General features: G+C 36.1%; 1 protein-coding gene across 1 annotated transcript in view; it reads right to left on the bottom strand.

Annotated features, from left to right (window-relative positions):
• LOC150085031 (thioredoxin-related transmembrane protein 1-like) overlaps positions 1 to 24,421 on the bottom strand; it is a 59,325-nt gene that overhangs the window by 25,354 nt on the left and 9,550 nt on the right. Inside the window, exons 2-4 of the mRNA XM_090375726.1 lie at positions 13,149 to 13,264; positions 6,878 to 6,923; positions 36 to 164 (exon numbers count right to left, since the gene is read on the bottom strand). Of these exons, the coding sequence (XP_090231852.1) occupies positions 36 to 164; positions 6,878 to 6,923; positions 13,149 to 13,264 (291 nt within the window). The remainder of the gene's footprint in view (positions 1 to 35; positions 165 to 6,877; positions 6,924 to 13,148; positions 13,265 to 24,421) is intronic.

The raw sequence follows: 24,421 nt of genomic DNA, 5'->3' as shown, positions 1-24,421 counted from the left end.
TAAAGATAGTGAAATCTAGATCAAAAGTCACTTACACTACAGATTGTGGATTTCTCCAAGATGGCATAGGATGATCTTTCTCCCATAACTTTTTTTCCACAAAGGTGGTGAGAAGATCTTCTGTTATAGCTTTATTATAATAGTGATATATACCATCTTTAACACTAGAAATCAAAATTATATAATAATAATAATAAATGCAGTAAAGAAAACTTTTTTTTTTCAATATGTATTGATAATATTAAAAATTATTAAAAAATATAATCAAATTTTCTATTATATAAAAATTATAAATGGAACATTTGTACAGGGTATTTTCTGAGAAGTGCATGTAAACCTTGCTTGCGATGGATTCTAAGTTATGTTGTTCAAGAATTATACTAGACCTTGGTGTGAATAAATTTAAGGAAGAATTTGATAAAAATATTATAGGGAATGGAAAAATTACATGCATAGTTATTTTATTTATTTATTTTTTTTTGCTAATGTTGTATAAGCTTGCTTCCTTGCATCATATGCCACTACTATGCTATTACAAAATTAATATTAGCCACACGACGCAAGGAAGCCATTGGTTTTTACTGCACTAAATAATAAAATAAAACAAAAATAAATCTATAAAAAAAAGAAAGAAAAATAAGCTGTTTCCCCTCTTCATATAGTTAACTATCTAGCTGATCTTTGTATTTCCCCCAACCTGTCAGCCTCAGAGGCAGACAGGTTATTCCAGTAATTAACAACATGCTGGCTAAAAGAAACCTTTTAGTCAGTGTTGGTTGTTAATAGTGAAAATACCAGAAGAAACACTTCAAGTGTGTGTGTGGGGGGGGGGGGGAGAAATTCAGTGTTTGTAGAGACTGTTTCTAACAGCTCAGATTTCAGCAAAAAATAGCAATGACAACTTTGAAGATGTAAAAGTAAAGCTTACCTATGAATGCACTGAAATAATGATGACACTCAAGAATGAGTGGTCAGGAGCAAGAGTGCAGTAGCACACACTGAGGGTTCAATCTCCTGACTGCTAAATACAGTTGATCTGCCAATCCGCACTGGACCAGTGTGGCGGATTACGATTTCCCTCAACATGAATTACTGAGGAAGCTTCCATTCTGCAGTGGATTGATAGTGGCTGCTGTTTACTGTTTTTTTTTTTTTTTTTTTTAAAAGAATGGCTAGAAGAAATTAAAGGAGTGAAAAAATTTCAGTATATGTTAAGCAGAATTTACTCTTGCCTCTTCAAACTTATCATTGCTATTTTTGATGAACTTTGAATTGGCAGAAAGAGAAACCACTTCTACAGGCAATATTGCACTTCACTCAGCTCTTATTTCTGCTTTATACTACAATGACTTAAGAAATAAGCATTGTACACAATCTTATTCTTAAAGAATTTTGATACCAAACAATCTTTATATATTTATAAACATAATTTTCTAATATGATATCCATATTATAATAAAATCTATATATCATAATTTTCTGAGTGCTGTTAAAAATTAGATATAGGCAAAAATGATAAAATATATGGCAAGACTGAGTTTCAGATGCACTGAAGTTAGTCAGGTAATACACTAACTGGAAAATTGTCTGAAAATAGCTGGATCAGTGCAGTTAGGGGGTGAACCCAGAGGCATTACAAGGGCTGATGGCACCCAGGGCAAATAAAAAAAAATGGCACCCCTTGAAAACTGTTCTTTAAAATTCTGGCTGAGAAATGTTTTCAAACTGGTTACTCATTATAATACCAGTTACAAAATACAGCAATAACTCGCACAGTGCAGTTAATGCATTGGGAAAAACTACCACTGACAGTACTAAACGGGGAATACGTAAATAAATACGCAGTCTTATAATGGGAGATTTTAATTTCCCAGATATTGACTGGAATTTGGGGGCTGGTTACTCACACACTAGCAGGGCTTTTGTGGATTTATTGGATGATTGTTTTCTACATCAGCATGTTCAGGAGGCAACTAGAGGGAGTAATACTCTTGATTTGATTATCAGCAGTGATTCTTCATGCATTAAGAATCTGCAGATAAATGAACCACTAGGTGGCAGTGATCACAGTGTGCTGAAGGGGATTTACTCAAAGAGGTAACTACCATTAGGGGTAAAGGGAAGGGTTATTGCTTCCGTAAAGGCGACTACGATGGACTGAGACAGTATTTAAATTCTATACAGTGGGACCAACTGATGATGTTACCAACAGCAAATTCAAAATGGGAAGCATTCAAAGAACATATCTTGGAAGCTACTAGGCTTTACATACCAACTAAGAAATATTGTTCAAGGTTTAGGCCAAAATGGATGTCAGATGAACTAATGAGGCATATGGCAGAGAAGAAAAATGCATGGAATACTTACAAATTAACACATGACACAGAAGCCTATGATAGATACAAGTTGATATGCAACCAAGTTACAAAGGAGGTTAGGCAGGCGAAGGCAGATTACGAGAAATCCTTGGCAAGGGATGCAAAGAAAAACAGCAAAGAGTTCTTTACTTATGTAAACTCTAGAAGGAAGGGGATGAATCAGATTGGTCCACTTGATATTGATGGGTCAACTGTTGATGATCCTGCTCAGGTAGCTAACAAACTAAATGAATATTTTGCATCGACATTCACACATGAGGAGTTATTCAGCAAGGGGAATGCCAGAGGTGTATTCAACTCTAGCAGTAAGCTACAGAATCTTGAAATAACTGGGAGTAAAGTGGAGGAGAAACTGTTGAAGATAAACACAAGAAAGGCACCCGGGGTGGATGGGATCTATCCAGTTATATTAAAGGAGGCAGCAAAGGAAGTAAGCAAACCCTTAGCCATAATTATGAGAGCTTCCTTGGACTCAGGGGAGGTACCCATAGACTGGAAATGTGCAAATGTGACCCCAATTCACAAAGGAGGATCAAAGGCTGACACAAGTAACTATAGACCTGTGAGCTTAACTTCTGTTCCAGGAAAATTAATGGAGGCACTGGTTAAAGAAGCACTGCAGGATCATTTAGACAAGACTTCAGTTATAGCTCAGACACAGCATGGTTTTGTTAAGGGGAAGTCTTGCCTGACCAACTTGATTGGATACTATGATGCAGTCACAAAAGAACTGGATGCAGGGAATAACTTTGATATTATATACTTGGATCTTAGAAAGGCTTTTGATACTGTTGCACATGGAAGACTGCTACACAAATTGGAGCAGTGTGACATTGGAGGCAAATTGCTGCTATGGATAAAGGGGTGGTTGAGTGGGAGAAGACAGAGAGTGGTAATCAATGGACACTGCTCATCGTGGACTAATGTTATTAGTGGAGTCCCTCAGGGCTCAGTGTTGGGTCCATTATTGTTTTCTGTATTTATAAATGATATTGATGATGGTATATCAAGCTTAATGTCCAAGTTTGCAGATGATACAAAGGTTGGCAGGGTTGTCAAGGACACTACTGACACTACACTGCTGCAACAGGATCTGGAAAGGTTGAGCAGATGGGCTGAGAGGTGGCAAATGAAGTTTAACATTGACAAATGTAAAGTACTACACATGGGAAACAGCAACCCCAGGGCAACGTATCAACTCTGTGGTACTACACTGACAGTGGTAGAGAATGAAAGGGACTTGGGGGTGATTGTGCAGGCAGATATGAAGTTCTCTGAGCAGTGCAGACGGGCTGCAAGAGTAGCTCATGGAGTATTGTCAATGATATATAGGAATTTTTCCAGCAGGGATAAGGAGGTGATTATTCCATTGTACAAGGCAATGGTCAGGCCACACCTAGAGTACTGTATACAGGTCTGGAGGCCTCATTTCAAGAAGGATGTAGAGCTGCTGGAACGAGTACAGAGAAGGGCAACAAGATTAGTGAATGGAACAAAGGGGTGCTCTTACGAGGAAAGGCTTAAGTTTTGCAAATTACAGTGTCTGGAGACTAGGCACCAGCGAGGTGATCTGATAGAGGTGTATAAAGCCTTGAATGGTTTAAGCATGCTCAATGCTGATGGGATTCTTCCTCTAGCTCAGAAAAATCACCTGAGAGGGCATAAATTCAAATTGAGGAAAGACAGATGTAGGATAGACGTGCGGAAATTTGCCTTTAGCCAGCGGGTGGTTGGTTGGTGGAACAGACTGCCATCCCTTGTGGTGGAGGTTGATAGCCTAAATAAGTTTAAGGCTCAGCTGGACAGGTATTTTGAACGAACAGAGGGGTGAAGTGGAAGTGGGTTTTTTTTTTTTTTTTTTTGGCTGATGCTGCATAAGCTTGCTTTCTTGCATCAAATGCCTCTACTAATGCTAATGCTAATCAGTCTAGGATTATAAACCGCACTATAGTGAATCCCGTACTGATTGAAGCCGCACTGTGAGAGGTATTGCTGTAATAAAAACAAAATACACTTTTATTGTTCAAAAAATTATACATAGTTGGCACCCAGGGCATATGCCCCCACCTGCCACACCCTAGTTATGCTGCTGGGTGAACCTGATAAAGCTATAAACATCGAGAAAATGGTTAAAGACAATACTAAAGAGGGTTTGGTTGTTCACACAGTATAAGGTTAGTAAATAAAATTGTATTGTACAAGCAAAATTCTAGATAAAAAAAATAAACTTCAGTGAGTGGAAGCAAATTACTGATATACAGTATATACATACAAAAGGGAAACAGCAGATGAAATAAAGGACCATGTACTAACAGCATCAGTTAAAAAGCTTGAAAATAGACTATCCACCACTGCAGTAGTGCACATTTGTAGAGGAACGTGTTCAATAGTTCAACCATAACAGCATGGGTAATTTGTCTTCTATCACTGACAATATTATAAACAAATACAGGGTGGGCTATAACGGTATATTGAAAATCATTAATTAGATGAGGCAAGGTAGAGGTTTCAGGATCCACTAAGAATTAAAGCAAAGAAGGGGGGGGAGGAAGTGGTTCAAGGCCACTCACTACACCTCTTCCACAGACATTAGCACAGAATGGGAAGTCAAGTGAGTGACTTTGAACTACCTCTCATTTTCCTTTCTGCTATAACTCATACAGGATTCTGCAACTTTAACTGTTAATGGATTTTTCCATTACTGTAGAAACTATTGAAGGTGTGGCAACTGGCAGAAGTCCAGATGGTGAAGAATATTTCCTTTTTAACAATAGGCTTAATATGCACAAAATTTTCATCAATAAAAATAAGTGTAAAAAAATGATTATAATGGTTTTAAGAACAACCGAAGAACTAGCACATTACACTTTCTAGAGAAAAGCATTGAGTACATGTGCATAATATGGTAGGAGAAAATTTTACAAGTCATACTCAGACAACACACATAAGGGGACATAAATTTAAATTGTAAAAGGATGGTTGCAGGACAGATGTGCCAAAATTTACTTTCAACCACGGGCAACTGACTGTTGGAATAAACTACCATTTAGTGTTGTGAGGTGAGTAGTTTGAATAAATTTAAGGAAGAATTAGACAAATTATTAGAGAGGATGAACAGATGAGGTAGTTTTCTTTTTTTTTTTGATGCTGTATAAGCTTGCTTCCTTACATCATTTGCCACTATTAAGGCTAAATGTTGGAATTAAGATGCTAGCAGGTCAAGCTTTATATTGGGTAGTAGTAGTAGTAGTAGTAGTGGCATGTGATGCAAGAAAACAAGTGTATGAGCTTATGCAGCATCAGCCAAAAAAAAAAAAAAAAAAAAAAAAAAATCACACCATTCCCTCCAAATGCCTGTCCAGTTCCTCCTTAAATTTATTCAACCTATCAACTTCCACAACGACAGATGGAAGTTTGTTCCAGCAATTAACTACCCGCTGGCTAAAGGCAAATTTCCGCACATCTATTCTACATCTGTCCTTTCTTAATTTGAATTTATGCCCCCTTAGGTTCGTAATCTGAACAAGTGGAAGGATCCCATCAGAATTCAGCGTGCTGAACCCATTCAAGGGTAATGTTGCAATAGATAATTCCAATGACTAAGCAAGGAACCAATAAGCATGATTATCACAAAATGGAGAATTTTCTACCATTGAACTTTTTGGGAAAAAAGGATTTAGATTGAGAATGAGCATGTGAAGTTGAATGATAAATAAAATGTACTTTCTAAGGTGATACAAAAACAAAGTGAAAAAACAGAAATTTACAAAAAGAAAAAGAAATTGTGTAGATTATTTCATCTGGTATTATTATAATGCTAAACAATATCGGACTGAACTTAACTGAGAAAAACCTGCACAGGAAGAGACTGACATATTTTGAACTGAGTAACCTATATTTGGAATATTAATAAGAATAGAAGGGATATTAATAAGGAAAAGTTAAATACTAGGTAGTAGTAATCTATATATATATTTTTTTTTTTTTTTACAATTGCATTGATTTGGCTAGATCAATGCAGTTGATTACAGAAATTGTTACAGAAGTTTGAGATTTAAGAGGAAAGGAAAAAGAAAGTGCAGGGGCAGTTGATAGGATGGGTTAAAAAACCAAGAAACAGCAAACGAACAATGAGAGAATGGGGTAAAGGGATTTGGAATAAAGGTGTTAAAAATGAGATTTACTGCGTGGAGATAGGGTATGGAGTAAACCTAACAGTTGGAATTCAGTTATAAAAATAACGTAGTAGTTAGTAAATGAAAATTAACGTTACTGAGGTTCAGATTACTGAACCTCAATAACATTAATCCTGATTCTTTTCATTACATAAAATGTAGTGAAAACAATCAGCAAGTTCGCACGGCAATGAACAGAGTTATAAAAAAAAAAAAAAAAAAAAAATGATCATTTCAATTAAATGTTTAGGAATCTTGGTACCAGTTTATTAAAATTGGTACCAAGATTCCTAAACTTGGTTTATTATTAAAATTGACACTTACTGAAAAACTGCTGGAAATGCTGATGTTAGGAAACGTGCTTGTAAACCTACAAGTAAATAATGAAAGTAAGACTGTAATATTATTTAAAAATGTAGAGGGCTCTGGAGCGAGTTCTAATGCTCGTACTGAAGAGAAATTTGGACAACAGGTACAATAAAGAATGTGCTCGCTATTTATTGGAAAAAAAAATTAGTTACAAAATTTGTCACTATATGGCACTGTGGCAATACAAATCACTTCAACAGCGCTACAGTTATTCAATGTGTCTTCCATTTTGGTCAACAACGGTTTCCATTCGAAGAACAGCATTTCAGAACATAACATGTCAACTGGAATATCCAGCACATGACGTCTAATGCTGTCCTTCAGATCTGCCACAGTTTCACATCCTTCCCAATAACACCTGGTTCTTCGAAAAACCCCACAACCAGAAGTCGCATGGGGTGAGGTCCGGTGATCGGGATGGCCAAGATGTCTGGAAACAATGGCTGATGACCCGTTTGTCTGTAAAGTGTTGCCTTAGCAATCTTTGGACACAACGGTGGATATGGGGGTGATGCACCATCTTGCATGAATATGGTATCCTGAAGGCACCCACATTGTTGCAGCTCTGGTATTGTGAAATTTGCCAACGTTTCATAATATTGCTGCCCAGTCACGGAACAGGTGCAGGGATCTAGTCGGTGTTACTTGTTCAAAAAAATATGGCCCAATCATTAAGGTGGCCGTAAATCCACACTTTTGGAGAATGCAACGGGACCTCTTGAATAACTCGAGGGTTTTCTGTTGCCCAAATGCGACAGTTGTGCATATTCGCTTGTCAATTTAAGCAGAAGCAGGCTTCATCACTCCAAAGGAGTGATGAAGCTCTCAAGCTATCACTTGGCCATGGAACATGGCCAAGTGATATCCACTGTCATCCATGCCAGAAACTGAAGTGCGTATATGAAACGAATATCTGCATCACCATGCTTTAGCATGTGCATCTTGTAAGGATAGTACCACAACACCTGATACATTACTAGCCTTACAGTGGAATACGGCATGTCTACTTCACGAGAAACAGCTGGAGGAGTCCGTTTTCGACCTCTACCTGGTTGAACACCAAGATGTCCTGTCGCTTCAAATTTCGCAATCATTTTGCAAATAGCACAAAGAGTCATAGCCTTCTGATGCCTGAATTCACTGATAGCCACAGCTGCATTGTTGCTGTTCTGATAGTACAGCTTCACTAATAGTGCCTTTTCCTGCAACGTTGTTGGCATTGCTGCTGTAGTGCAGGCAAACATTTATGATTTTGAAGAGACTGCTTTGCTTTTATACAGTACAGTAGAGCTGAGTAGTGGTGCTGTGGCAATAACTTATGATTATGCAAATAACTTACGTTATTTGCTTAATCGTAACTAAGATAGTTAAGTGCCATACAGTGACAAATTTTTTTTCCCAATAAATAACGAGCGCATTCTTTATCGTACCTGTTGTCCAAATTTTTCTTCAGTACAAACCTTAGAACTCGCTCCAGAGCCCTCTACATACGGATACTTTAATTTTAACAACCCTGTATATACTGAGTACATATAACCAGGCAGAATAAACATAACTTACAGGAAAAAATTAACAGACTTGACCTAAGGAAATTTACATCTGGACAGTATATTGTTGACTATTGGAATAAACTGCTTTCCTGAGTGCTTGAACTTAGCAGGCAGGCGAAATTTAAGGGATATTTTGATTGATACCTTCTGAAGGATTTTGTTAAATAGCCTCTTTTTTTCTTTTTTTTTTTTTTTTTAATTTTGCTGGTGCATTAAAAGCTTAGCCTCCTTCCATATTTTGGCCTTACTAATACTTAAATATACATACCACTCAAAATAGGCAAAACACAAAATGTTTCTTGCCTACTAACTTGCCACAGAACACTCTACATAAGTAGCCATTGCCATTTTTACTTGTACAGTAGAACCCCATTAATTCGGACTCTGATGATCTGGACTTTCTGTTAATCCGGACTGGATTTTCAGTCTGTTGTTTGTTATTTGGTTTTTAGGAGCATTAGCAACTAAGGCCATACTGCTCCGGGATATGCGGTGGTCATTCCCTGATCTTTCCGCATCCTCCGTATTTGATGGTGACAGGCTTGAACCCCGGTCTAATCAAGAAGCGTGTGCTACGGAGGCGCCGGATTTTCAGTCAGGGGAAAAATTCTAACTGTCGAAAAAAAAATATATATATTTGTTCACTGACATTTGGGAGGGGGTTTAAAATTTAAACAATAAAAAAGATAAGCAATCAATAACAAAGAACACCACACGCACAAATTGCAACTAACACGATATGTGCAAGTGAAAATGGAGTAACAAGTTATGAAACTTAAAAAAATAGGAATAAAAAGAATATTCTGAAAATTTGTTTTTGATATGATTGATGATTTCATGGAAGGGTAAACACATTTCACCATAATAAGGTAAAAACCCACAGAATTCCAGCTGTCGATATTATCACAAATTCAATAAGATTGTGTTTACTATCTGTTTATAATAGATTTCTCTAACAGAAAAGCCTAATACACAGAGGACTGCTAACTGTTTTTATTGTTTTATGGTTGTGACCTCCAGAAATCTGACTGGGCCATGTGGTAAGGTCGGAGACAATCATAGGGTAATCTCGAGTGGTGGTCTATTCAGTTGACAGCTGCAGCTAACATTGTCCATGCGTAAATTTTCAAAGTGAGTTTCAAAATTAAAGCAAAAAAACATTGAGGACTATTTCAAGTAAACTTCTCAAAAATAGTTTTGTTTTATGTTATAATTTTTTTTTTGTTTAATTTTGTATAATATAATGTTCTACATTAAAACTTTATTGCTTTGTACAGTATTTTGTTTACTTATCATGGTCTTTTACTTTTTATAATTTTTACTTTAAAATATTGTTTTATTAATTTAATATAAAAACCAATTTAGTTAAAATTTTGTCATTTAGTAACTTTAAATAAAAACTGGTACGTTAAAGATAGCTTCCGGTTAATCCAGACAGAGTGTGGTCCCATCAAGTCCGGATTAATGGGGTTTTACTGTACTTCAAGAAAACTGTACTAGAAGTCCATTCATAGCAAAGACCCAATTTTCTGCATTTTAAAAACTGAAAAAGGCTCTTTTGTATTACACTATATGGATTTTTTTTTTGCTGGCAGATACAGCAAAAGCATGACTTCCTTGTATCACTTGTCCATTCTATTAAAAATAGCATAAATGAGAATAGAACTAATATTTATAAAAAGAATTGCCACTTAGATGGAACATGAACACAAATTTATCACAATTGTGGTGGTTCCGCGATGAAGCTTGCTTTGATATTCCATCTTCCTGTTATTTCAATATTGATGTTTGAACATCATTTTGTATTTTATAGCCTTCTTTGTTTACTTATTTCATTAAGCACTTTAGTTACTAAAAAATTTTAATTGTCAATATTAATATGATGTAATTTTGTAGATGCTATTTCAGTGGCTGCTCGTGACTCAGATGTATGGGGTTGCTGCTTAGTTATAAGACATGTTGACATAGATGGTAATAACAATAAGCAAGTTAAAAATACTACAAAACATTAACTGGACACTTACCATTAACAGACTTGGCTAATCTTGAAATTTTATTTAAAAATAAAATCCATTCTTCTGTTTTTATTTGTTGAATAAATGTCAATAACTTTTTCATTCAAGTTTGGTGCACTGTTCACTCCGCAGTTCCTTTGCCTCGTTTATTCACCTCTGAAAAATGCATATTGGCAACCTGCCAATTAGGCATTGACTGAACCACTAGGACCAAAACGTGGAATTGTGTAGCGCACAGTCCGTCCCGCCTACAGTTATACTTCAAAGTTGAAAACGATTTCATGTTTTTATTCGTTAATTATTCAAATTTAATAAAATGCCGTTGACTGTATATTTAGATTTAAAAAGCTGGGGGTGCTGCAGTTCTGTAGTGCCTACCAACGAGCCGCCCCTGGTTATTTCTTTCATTTTAATTATATACAGTCCATTCCGGTTATTTGGGACACATCGGGAGATGTGTCCCAAATAACCGGAGTACTTACTTCTAATGCGATCCCTCTATGCCTGACCTGCCTCCTCGGGGCTAAATGTGGGCAACGGAGGGTCCCACTAGGGGCCCAATGGCTAAAAGGTCAGAGGAACAACACAACATAAACATGTACCTTACACTTTTTAAAATCTCTGGCCTTCACAGTGTTCTGTGTTTCACAAACAGAGTACACAACACAGAGATGGGGGAAACCCCTAGTTCATATGTACTTATTACAGTACGTATTAATTACTGTTAGACAATTGTAGTATTAATTGGCTGTTAGACAATGAACACTTTACACTTTACACAATCAAATCACATTACGACGAACTCAACATAGTAAAGTACCGTTCACTATACGATGTACAGTAAGCGCCAGTCATTGTGATCACGTTTGTGAATTGAATTTTAATTCTATTAAACAGCGATTCTAATTAGCGAAAATAGGAGGAATATTATCCACAGGCTACACAAGCAAAGACATATTAAGCACAAATTTACCCTTTATTACCTTACCAATTAAAAAATTAAATGATATGTGAAAATCGGAAGAATATATGTGATATTCGGAATAATTAATAGGTACTGTAATAAGTACATACGAACTAGTTGACATTTCTGTTCACTGACATTTGTGGGTAGGGGTTAAAATTTAAAACAGTAAAAAGATAAGCAATCAATAACAAAGAACACGGCACACACAAATTGCAAGTGGCACTTCCATAGCCAGGTGGGCAGGAGCAGCAGTGCGTAGCACACGCTTCTTGATTAGACCGGGGTTCGAGCCTGTGATCACCAAATACAGAGGATGCGGAAAGGTCAGGGAATGACCACCGCATATCCCCGGAGCAATATGGCCTTAGTTGCTAATGCTCCTAAAAACCAAATAAACAACAACAAATTGCAAGTAACACGATACGCGCAAGTAAGAACTGAGTAACGAGTTACAAAGCTTTAAAAATACAAATGAAGAGATCTGAATATTTATTTTTTTATATGATTGAAGATTCCATAGAAGTGTAAACACATTTTACCATAATAATCCACAGAATTCCAGCTGTCGGTATTATCGCAAATTCAGTAAGATCGAGTTTACTATTCATTTATGATAGATTTCACTAACAGAAAAGCCCGATAAACAGGTGACTGCTAATTGTTTTTATTTTATAAAAGCAATTCACAACCATAAAACATAAATTGTTTTATGGTTGTGACCTCCAGAATTTCGACCAAACCACGTGGTACCGTCAGAGACAATCGTGGGGTAATCTCCAGTGCTGCAGTCTTCTGTCCTGATTAAACGGCATACTGTCCCAATTAAGCGAAGTAAACCCTGGCTATTTTCTCGATTGGTTTCTGTTTTTTAAGATTTGCCCCAAATAAACGGCTGCCCCGATTAACCGGTGGCCCAAATAACCGGAATCCACTGTACTTAGTGACCTTATTCACATTCTTTCTGGTTTTAAACTTCTCTTATTTTTCTATTTTCTTTCTGTGTTCACTTCCTGTAAGTTAGCATTTTGCACAATGAACACCTCAACCTTCCCACTTCCATATACTTTAATTTCACATACAATATTTTTATTTTATTTTTTGGTTAACCTAGCCCATTTTGTATCACCACTATCCTCTAATGTGGTGTGGCTGAAATATCAGCCATCATAAGAGCTGCAAATTCCTTCTGAGCTTTTCCACACATGAAAGAATTAGAATATATGTATTTTCTCCACATATCTATAGGATACATAGAGAAAATACATATTCTAATTCCTTTGTGTGTTTTGTGGAGCAGAAAAGCAAATTAAAACCAGTTGAACATGCAATCATATGTTCTGAGTGGCTTAAGTGACTTAGGTTTGCTTATAACAGAAATTCATGGCTGTGAAGCAATATTTTATTTAGATGGTTCTGGTTAAATTGCTATTTTCATGACAGTTTGTTTCCTTAAACTCTTTGCTGCTAAAAAAATATATATTGGGTAAGATATCAATATATGCAACTAACCTAAGCTTTATTTTACTGTGAGTATTACTATCTACATAATTATATCAATCATGACTAGTAAGTCTGCATAAAAGAAATTCAAATGAAAAGGGAAACTGCAAACAGATTTTTCATAAAAGTTATGAAAAAATTAATAAATATTGGCAGATATGTAAATAACTATATATCTTATCTATATATATTACCAGGATTGTTAGCTGCATTAATATAGCCAACTTTTATTCCCAGTTCTTTACTTTTTGCTGTGAATCTTCTCCATGCTGCTTCTGCTTTTTTACAATCAGTGCACTGTGGAAGAAAGCTATAAAATGCAACAAAAACAAGTATGAGGAATTTCTATATTCACAATAATGGCTTACAAAAAATTCATATCACTGAAATTTTAACCAAATTTTTTTTTATTCAGGAAAAAAAATTTTAAGTATTCAAACACATATCAATATATGATATATTAAAATATAGAAAGCCAAAGGTCAAATGCAATAAATGCAATTTTTTTTCACTGTACTACACCACACTTAACTTTTAAAGGATTTTTGTAAGCTTTCCAAAATCCTTTCAAAATAAAAAAAATAAAAATGCTGTGTAAAAACATGAGATTTTCTCTATATGTCCTAAATATTATAACTGAAGCAAATTTAAAATAAATTGTTTTAAATACTGACAATTACATTTCATTTAATCAAAATGGTACAGCAGCTGTTATTCAAAATATCAGAATGATTATGCAACTTCTTTCAAATCCTGACACTGAAAGTGATTAATACAATTTGCCAATTTATAATCATTATTCCTTCCAAATAAGTCAATTTTTTTAGGATTTCAGTTAATAGTAGTAGCACTAGCAAAATAATGCAAGGAAGCAAAGTTTATGTTGCATCATTCTTAAAAATATATATAATTAATATTCATGTATCCTTCATTCCTTTCTTTAAGAATTTAAAGAATAAGAATTTATCTAATCAAAATTAAAGCAAAAAAAACATTGAGGACTATTTCAAGTAAACTTCTCAAATTCTTATTTACTATTTCAAGTAAATAAGAATTTATCTAATCAAAAAAAAAACATTTTTAAATTACAGAGGCCAAAAGATCAGAGGAATTTTTCCAGTAAATAACTATTCATTGACTGAAAGCAAATATTATATCTAATATGTAATTTTTCTTTCTCAGTCAACCTTTCCTTGTCTATATTTCTTGATAAAGACAAAAGATATCCTGAAGTGCTTAATTTACTCAAAAAATACCTAAAATCAGGTCAATAAGTAGATATGGAGTCTAGACTTTGAACTTAAGAAATGGAGTCCCTGTCAGAACTCCCTGTTGGGTTGTTCAGATTTTGCATACAGGTAATTTGAGCTGTGTAATTTGCAGAGTATTATGTCAGTAAACTGAACTTTCTAAAAGGAAACAGGTTAGTTTATCAGCTCTGTAAGGAAAGAAGCGGGACTCTTTTCATGTGAGAACCCTTCAATTTCTATTAGACTTCTGTTCTCCATATGAGACCAAATAGCTTAGTGCCAGGTAAAAAGAACTGCAGTTAAAGTTTCTTCTAACACCGATTCAAAAATTCATCTTTCCATGTAGCAGAAGATGTCATTACAGAATTTCAATAAGGTTTTTTCCCCCTGGATTACTACAAATCAACTCAATTATGCAACAGTGTATTATTTTTTAAAGATATATTTAACCTTCTGTCACTCACACATCCTCAATTATTATTTTTAATTATAAAAATTTAGTTTTTTTTAGCATTTTTACTGAAATTGAAAATGATCTATAAATTATAATTTGCCAAATCCAATTTAAAAATATTGAATGAAAATAAAAAGGAGAAACCAATAATAAAGTTTTTGTTGCTTTTTTTTTTTTTAAATAGTAACGATGACAAATACTGCATTAAAATTACATTTAATCTATGAATTTCTTTTTTTAAATACAAAATTGTATGGAAAAAAGAAAATTTTGAGATTCTATTTGTCCAATTTTAATAGAGAGAAAGAGAGAGATATCACTGAATTATGGTCACCTAATGCCTGTTGAGCCACCATTTGCAGGGATAAGCCACTATTTGCCTATGCATTGACTCCACAAGATGGCTGGAGATGTTCAAAGAAATCTGCAGCCATAGTGCCTGCAAGGCTTTCCACAGTGTGGAATAGACTATGGTTGCGTGTCCATGTGCCTCACTTCTCATTCCAAAACATCCCACAGATATTCAACTTGATTGATGTCAGGCAAATTTGGAGGCCACCCATGATAAACAATATCTTCGAAGTGTACTTCAAACCATTTGTGCACAATACAGGCCCTGATGACACTGTGCATTATTGTCTTGGAAGATCCAGTTTCCTTCTGTGAAAAATTGCAACTTGGCAGTGCACATGGTCTCCTATGAGCTGCCGGTAGACCACACCAGTGAAACGTTAGTCAATACGTACTAGGGTTCCTAGTTCTTACCAGCAAAAGATGCCACATATTAAGCAACTATCAACACCTGCTTAGATAGCAGGAAACATACGACAGGTCCATGGACTCATGTTGCTTGCACCACGCATGAAGGCATCTGTCAGCATGTTGCACCAAGTATTTGGATTCCTCCGACCAGCACACTCATTTCCAGTCCTCCAGTGTCCAACCAGCAGGTTGACACTACAGCATTCACTGTCAATGATGACCAGCGATGAGGAGAGCGTGTCTCTTGGGTCACCTGCTGTGGAGCCCTATACATCTGAGTGTGTGGCACATCATCATTTAGGATACTGTTCTTGCATTCCCCATATGGTATTACAATGTCAAATATCACATGGTGACCTCTGTTGAGCCCATACAATGCTATACCCTTCACCCACCACAAATATCCACCTTGTGTAACCATTACAGTTCTGTCAGCAGAAGGTGGTTTGACCTGTTCAACACCATGCTTTGTACACTGTAACCACAGTGGCTGTGAGCAACCAACAAGATATGCCATTTGCAATATGGAAGCACCTGACACACAAGCTCCCACAATCAAGCCCTTCAGAAACTGTGATATCTTCACTGTCCCACAACTGCTTCTTTATCTTTTTGACTTGCATGACCAGATGCAAATTACCACAGTTCTAGCATACAGTTTTTTTTTGCCTTTTATACTGCAAGCTATGTGGCATAGTCATAATTCAGTGTGTGTGTGTGTGTGTGTGTGTGTGTGTGTGTGTGTGTGTGTGTGTGTGTGTGTGTGTGTTTCATTTCCAGGCAAAAGCTACAAGATTTTGCCTGGAAATGAAATAAGTTAAGATGCAGCTGACCTCAGAAATATAATACTGATTTGGCCTGATTATATACTGGCAAAAAAATAAGATTGAAATTTGAATATTACTAAAATTGTAATATGTTAAATTTAAATATGTTATATTATTTAAACAGGTCTATAATATTTATGCAAATTATTTACAACTCATAAGTCATTTTGATCAAGTATATTCCTTTGGAATTATACTTCTTGCTCAAGTCAGTCAATAAAGACATTTTAAGTATAAATTTAAAGAAATAACTGACATTTTGGAGGACAAAGCCTCTAACCTTAAAGAACTATTAATTAATATGTAGTGATCTTTTAGATGAATTCTGATTTCTAAAAGAATTTAATCCACTTTTGTTCATTGTATATGAAACTTGAAATTTAAGAGACACTAGTACTTTTTTTTTTTTTTCATATTTTACATTCGAAAAATTAAGTCCTTTTAAAGAAGTCTACTTTCAGCCTGAGCTAAAATTATTTTGCAATCCAATCCTAGTTATGATGATGAGTTACTGCCAAAGTCAAACCACTATAATTTTACAAAAGTGAAATTACATTTAAACTATATTTAACATATTCCTCTGTTATGAAGGATTTTTGTAATACATCTCAGAGCACAAAAATCCTTCATAACAGAGGAATATGTAAAATATAGCATTTGCTATTGTACATGAGGATCAATGAAAGACTAAGACAACTGCCATGTTGAAAATATCAATAGGTGATTATGGATGCCATTCTTAAAGAATAGCATTAGTAGAGAGGCATGTGATGCAAGAAAGCAAGCTTATACAGCATCAGTCAAAGGAAAAAAAAAACACTTCCCATTTCGCCCATCCATTCACTCCAAAGGTTTGAATAGTTCTGCCTTGAATTTATTTAAACTGTCCACTCTACAATGACAGATGGAAGTTTGTTCCAGAAATCAACCACCCGCTGGCTAAAGGCAAATTTCCACACATCTGTTCTACAACTATCTTTCCTCAATTTGAATTTATGTCCCCTCTTGCCCAGATCGATTAATCTGGGCAAGAGGAAGAATCCCACCAGCTTGCTCAAACCAGTCAAGGCCTTATAGACCTCAATCAGATCACCTCACAGGTGCCTAATCTCCAAAAACTGTAATTTGCAAAACTTAAGCCTTTCTTTGTAAGAGCAACCCTTTGTTCCATTCACTAATATTGTTGCCTTTCTATGTATTTGTTCTAGCAGCTCTACATCCTTCCTAAAATGAGACATCCAGACCTGTATACAGTACTCAAGGTGTGGCCTGACCATTGCCTTATACAAGGGGATAATCACCTCCTTATCCATGCTAGAAAAATTCCCGTATATCACTAACAAGATACCATGAGCTACACTTGCAGAACATCTGCACTGCTCAGAAAACTTCATATCTGACTGCACAATTACCCCCAGGTTCTTTTCATTCTCTACCACCCTGAGTGTAGTACCACACAGTTGATACATTACTCTGGGGTTACTGCTACCCATTTGCAGTACTTTGCATTTGTCAATGTTAAACTTTAGTTGTCACCTCTCAGCCCATCTGCCCAACTTTTCTAGATCCTGTTGCAATAGCATACTATCATTGACAACCCTGCCAACCTTTGTATCATCTGCAAACTTCGACATTAAGCCTCATATGCCTTCATCAATATCATTAGATTTTAATTTCCCAGATATTGACTGGAATTTGGGGGCTGGTTACTCACACACTAGCAGGGCTTTTGTGGATTTATTGGATGATTGTTTTCTACATCAGCATGTTCGGGAGGCAACTAGAGGGAGTAATACTCTTGATTTGATTATCAGCAGTGATTCTTCATGCATTAAGAATCTGCAGATAAATGAACCACTAGGTGGCAGTGATCACAGTGTGCTGAAGTGGGATTTAATCAAAGAGGTAACTACCATTAGGGGTAAAGGGAAGGGTTATTGCTTCCGTAAGGCAACTACGATGGACTGAGACAGTATTTAAATTCTATACAGTGGGACCAACTGATGATGTTACCAACAGCAAATTCAAAATGGGAAGCATTCAAAGAAGTTATCTTGGAAGCTACTAGGCTTTACATACCAACTAAGAAATATTGTTCAAGGTTTAGGCCAAAATGGATGTCAGATGAACTAATGAGGCATATGGCAGAGAAGAAAAATGCATGGGATACTTACAAATTAACACATGACACAGAAGCCTATGATAGATACAAGTTGATATGCAACCAAGTTACAAAGGAGGTTAGGCAGGCGAAGGCAGATTACGAGAAATCCTTGGCAAGGGAAGCAAAGAAAAACAGCAAAGAGTTCTTTGCTTATGTAAACTCTAGAAGGAAGGGGATGAATCAGATTGGTCCACTTGATATTGATGGGTCAACTGTTGATGATCCTGCTCAGGTAGCTAACAAACTAAATGAATATTTTGCATCGACATTCACACATGAGGAGTTATTCAGCAAGGGGAATGCCAGAGGTGTATTCAACTCTAGCAGTAAGCTAGAGAATCTTGAAATAACTGGGAGTAAAGTGGAGGAGAAACTGTTGAAGATAAACACAAGAAAGGCACCCGGGGTGGATGGGATCTATCCAGTTATATTAAAGGAGGCAGCAAAGGAAGTAAGCAAACCCTTAGCCATAATTATGAGAGCTTCCTTGGACTCAGGGGAGGTACCCATAGACTGGAAATGTGCAAATGTGACCCCAATTCACAAAGGAGGATCAAAGGCTGAAATAAGTAATTATAGACCTGTGAGCTTAACTTCTATTCCAGGAAAATTAATGGAGTCACTGGTTAAAGAAGCACTGCAGGATCATTTAGACAAGACTTCAGTTATAGCTCAGACACAGCATGGTTTTGTTAAGGGGAAGTCTTGCCTGACCAACTTGATTGGATACTATGATGCAGTCACAAAAGAACTGGATGCAGGGAATAACTTTGATATTATATACTTGGATCTTAGAAAGGCTTTTGATACTGTTGCATATGGAAGACTGCTACACAAATTGGAGCAGTGTGACATTGGAGGCAAATTGCTGCTATGGATAAAGGGGTGGTTGAGGGGGAGAAGACAGAGAGTGGTAATTAATGGACACTGCTCATCGTGGACTAATGTTATTAGTGGAGTCCCTCAGGGCTCAGTGTTGGGTCCATTATTGTTTTCTGTATTTATAAATGATATTGATGATGGTATATCAAGCTTAATGTCCAAGTTTGCAGATGATACAAAGGTAGACAGGGTTGTCAAGGACACTACTGACACTATGCTGCTGCAACAGGATCTGGAAAGGTTGAGCAGATGGGCTGAGAGGTGGCAAATGAAGTTTAACATTGACAAATGTAAAGTACTACACATGGGAAACAGCAACCCCAGAGCAACGTATCAACTCTGTGGTACTACACTGACAGTGGTAGAGAATGAAAGGGACTTGGGGGTGGTTGTGCAGGCAGATATGAAGTTCTCTGAGAACAGTGCAGACGGGCTGCAAGAGTAGCTCATGGAGTATTGTCAATGATATACAGGAATTTTTCCAGCAGGGATAAGGAGGTGATTATTCCATTGTATAAGGCAATGGTTAGGCCACACCTAGAGTACTGTATACAGGTCTGGAGGCCTCATTTCAAGAAGGATGTAGAGCTGCTGGAACGAGTACAGAGAAGGGCAACAAGATTAGTGAATGGAACAAAGGGGGTGCTCTTACGAAGAAAGGCTTAAGTTTTGCAAATTACAGTGTCTGGAGACTAGGCACCAGCGAGGTGATCTGATAGAGGTGTATAAAGCCTTGAATGGTTTAAGCATGCTCAATGCTGATGGGATTCTTCCTCTAGCTCAGAAAAATCACCTGAGAGGGCATAAATTCAAATTGACAGATGTAGGATAGACGTGCGGAAAGACAGATGTAGGATAGACGTGCGGAAATTTGCCTTTAGCCAGCGGGTGGTTGGTTGGTGGAACAGACTCCCATCCCTTGTGGTGGAGGTTGATAGCCTAAATAAGTTTAAGGCTCAGCTGGACAGGTATTTTGAACGAACAGAGAGGTGAAGTGGAAGTGGGTTTTTTTTTTTTTTTTTTTTTTGGCTGATGCTGCATAAGCTTGCTTTCTTGCATCAAATGCCTCTACTAATGCTAATGCTAATTAATAAATACAGAAAACAAAAATGGACCAACACTGAACCCTGGGACACTCCACTAATAGCATTAGTCCACGATGAGGTCCATTGATTACCACACAGTCTTTTCCCACTCAACCATCCTTTTATCCATTGTAGCACCTTGCCTTTAATACCATACTGCTCCAATTTGTACAGTAGTCTTCCATGTTCAATAGTATCAAAAGCTTTCCTGAAATGCAAGTATATGATATCAAAATTATTCTTTGCATCCAGTTCCTTTGTGATAGTATCATAGTATCCAATCATAGTAACCACATCATAGTATCCAATCAGACAAGACTTCCTCTTAACAAACCCATGCTGTGTCTGAACTGTAAATGAAGCTTTGTCTAGATGATCTGGCAGTGTTTCTTTGACCAGTCCCTCCATTAATTTCCCCAGAACAGAAGTTAAACTAACAGGTCTGTAATTACTTGTGTCACCCTTTGATCCTCCTTTGTGAATTTGGGTCGCATTTGCACATTTCCAGTCCATGAGTACCTCCCCTGAGTCCAAGGAAGCTCTCATAATTATGGCTAAGGGTTTGCTTATTTCATTTTCTACCTCTTTTAATATAACTGGATAGATCCCATTCACGCCAAGTGCCTTTCTTATGTTTATCTTCAACAGTTTCTGCTCCACTTTGCTCTCAGTTATTACAAAATCATTTAGCTCAATGCCAGAGTTTAATACCACCTCTTGCATTCCCCTCCCTGAATAACTCCTCATGTGTGAATGTAGATGCAAAATACTGATTCAGTTTGCTAGCTACCTGAGCAGGATCATTAACAGTTGAACCATCGATATCAAATGGACCAATCTGATTCATCCCCTTCCTTCTATAGTTTATATAAGCAAAGAACTCTTTGCTGTTTTTCTTTGCATCCTTTGCCAAAGATTTCTTGTAATCTGCCTTTGCCTGCCTAACATCCTTTGTGACTTGATTACAGGCCAGCTTATACTACCATAGGCTTCTGTGTCACCTGTTAATTTATATGTATCCCATGCATTTTTCTTCTCTGCCACATGCCTCATTAGTTCATCTGACATCCATTTAGGGCTAAACCTTGAACAATATTTCTTATTAAATGGTATGAAAAGCCTAGTAGCTTCCAAGATACTATATAAAAGGATGCCTCATCAAGGCAATGCCACACCTTGTTGCAAACTATCATACAATTTTTGAAACTTCTAAACAATGGTTTAACCCCAGTTTTTAATAACTATTTTGTGTCTATTATTCTTTTATAATAGCATTTTTCTAAATTTCTAACTAGCTCTACCAAACTAGTGTAGACCATGTGGGTGGCAAAACTGCTTCTAATATACCTACCATATAGCTCTGACATTGCTTCAGATGATTGATCTGTTTACAAAACTGAAAATTCTGTCTTCCTTGAATGGTGTTTGTACAATGTATAAATTCTTGTTCACAAGATTAAGAACATGTTACAGAAAAATAAGAGCTGCAATAATAAAACCGTAAACAAGAAAAATTAATGGGGAGGGAGAAGTAAAACCAGTTGTAGCATGAAGAACCAAAATTAGATGACACAGCAAGATATGAAGATAAAATGGATAGAGACAACTATGTAGAATGCAAAAGCAAAATAAGTATTAGTAGCAACAAAATAAATGTTGAACTCAAGGAAGCAAGCTCAACACACACACACACACACACACACACACACACATACACACACCACTTCACTTGTCCATCCACCTCTAATATTTGCCTAATCCTTTAAATTTATTTGCTAACAAATGTAAAGAAAGATTTTACAAATATCAGACTGTGAAATCTGACTGTGATTCAGGGTTACTGTTTCAATATGATGTAATGCTGTATCTAGGGCATTTTTGGAAGCTATATGAGAAATTTTTTGGCTCTGGATTTGTTTCAAACTCTTCTTTATATTTAGATCTCTCTTTCTATCATGATGTGTATGATTTCTGCATCTATAATTTTATTTTCCAATAAATCAGTAACAATTTGTTGGAAATTGTTTTGGATCCATTCTTATATATATTCTTGTTGTAAATCTTCAATTTTCCAGCAATCAATTAATAAGCTATGTTCTTTGTTATATTGAAGCTAAGGACTTTTGCCTGCATTGTCATCCTCAGGCCAAAATTGAATCCAAGATTTAGTAAGTGTTGAATGTGGAATTTTGTTCCATGCAAGTACTATATTGTAAGCATATCTTTGATGCTAATGACTAAGATTCAATAAGACATATTTATGTCTTCTGTTTTTTTTCCAAAATTCAATTCCAATTCACCTAATATTCTTTTTATTTAGACATTCTATAATGACCTTGATCCATAGGCTGAATCAAGGGTTGTTCAAAGGGTGAAACAAGTAACTACAGACCTGCAAGTTTCCTCTGTTCCACAAAAACTAATGGAACACTTAGTTAAAGAATACAAGATCATCTTAATAGGAGAGGAGTCATTAGGCAATCACAGTATGGGTTTGTTAAAGGGAGATCATGCCTCACAAATCGGATTAACTACTATGAGATTGTCACAAAGAAAATGGATGCAAAGAAATTTTGACATTACTTAGATTTCAGTAAAGATTTTGATAATGTACCACATAAATAATTGTTGTATAAATTGGAGCAATGTCACATTACGGGGAAATTACTATTATTAATAAAGGGATGGTTAAGTTGTAGGATACAAAGGGTAGTCATACTTGGCCACTCCTTTCGCAGACTAATGTAATAAGTGAAGTTCCATACAGTTCGATGCTGGGGCCCTTTACAGTTTTTAATGTTTATTAATGATATTCATGTAAGTATTTCAAGCAGTATCTTTTACCAATGATAAAAAAAGGTAGACACAGTGGTTAACAATAGTAATCAGGGTATGCTTCTTCAAGAGGATATGGATAAATTAAGCAGATGGACTATACAATGGCAATTAAGGTTTAGCGTTAGCAATGGTGATAAAGGTAAGGTACTGCATATGTGTAGCATTAATTTCAACATAACATACCATTTCTGATGGCACTACACTCAAAATAGTGGAGTATGAAAAGATCTATGATTAACTGTATAATCTGATATGCAATTCTTTCTGCAGTGCAAATATGCTGCTAGAACAGCTCAATAGGGTTCTGTCAATGATAAACAAGAACTCTGCCAGCAAGAACAATGGAGTGGTTATTCCATTGTATAAGACAGTGATTAGACTACATCTGGAATGATGCATACAGGTTTGAAAACTTATTTTAAGGAGGACAGATATCTGTTGGATAGAGCACAGAAATGAGCAACAAGATTATCTCAGGGGTGGGAGGGTTACAAATAAGATATTCTTAACAAGACTGGGGTTCTATAAATTGCAGTCTCCAGAATTTAGGAATCTGTAGAATGAATTAACTAAGTAAACTAAATGCTGATGGTATCTTTATTCTTTCTGAGATAAAATACACAAGGGGACATAAATTTGCAATTGACAAAAGAGGTAATTAATTTCTGGAATTGACTTTCTGGAGGTAAATAGTAAATGGGCAAATGAAGGGTGGGTTGTTTTTTTTTTTTTTTAGGCCAGTGCTGTATAAGCCATGTTTCCTTGCATTACATTGCTATTACTAAATTCAAACAGCTCAACACACAACAATAATACTAACAAGAACAGTCTTAATATAAAAAAAAAAAGAAAAATTAAATTAGAAACCAAGGAAGGCTTTTATATTCAAATATTCATTTAGTCAACAGTTCTTGAAATCAATTGAAATTAATTGCTAAACATTTTCCAATACAGCACTTCAATATTAAAAACTGGCTGTTAGTGAAAACCAGTTAGCATTAGCAGAGGCATTTGATGCAAGAAAGCAAGCTTATGCAGCATCAGCCGAAAAAAAAAAAAAACCACTTCCACTTCACCACTGTTCGTTCGAAATACCTGTCCAGCTGAGCCTTAAACTTATTTAGGCTATCAACTTCCACGACAAGGAATGGAAGTCTGTTCCACCAACCAACCACCCACTGGCTAAAGGCAAATTTCCGCACGTC

The sequence above is a fragment of the Mastigoproctus giganteus genome, chromosome 6, assembly GCF_048544385.1.
Source record: "Mastigoproctus giganteus isolate SK-2022 chromosome 6, ASM4854438v1, whole genome shotgun sequence".
In the NCBI taxonomy this organism is placed as follows: Eukaryota; Metazoa; Arthropoda; class Arachnida; order Uropygi; family Thelyphonidae; genus Mastigoproctus; species Mastigoproctus giganteus.
The sequence above is the reverse complement of the archived record's forward strand: the minus strand, read 5'-3'. Positions and strand labels throughout refer to the sequence as shown.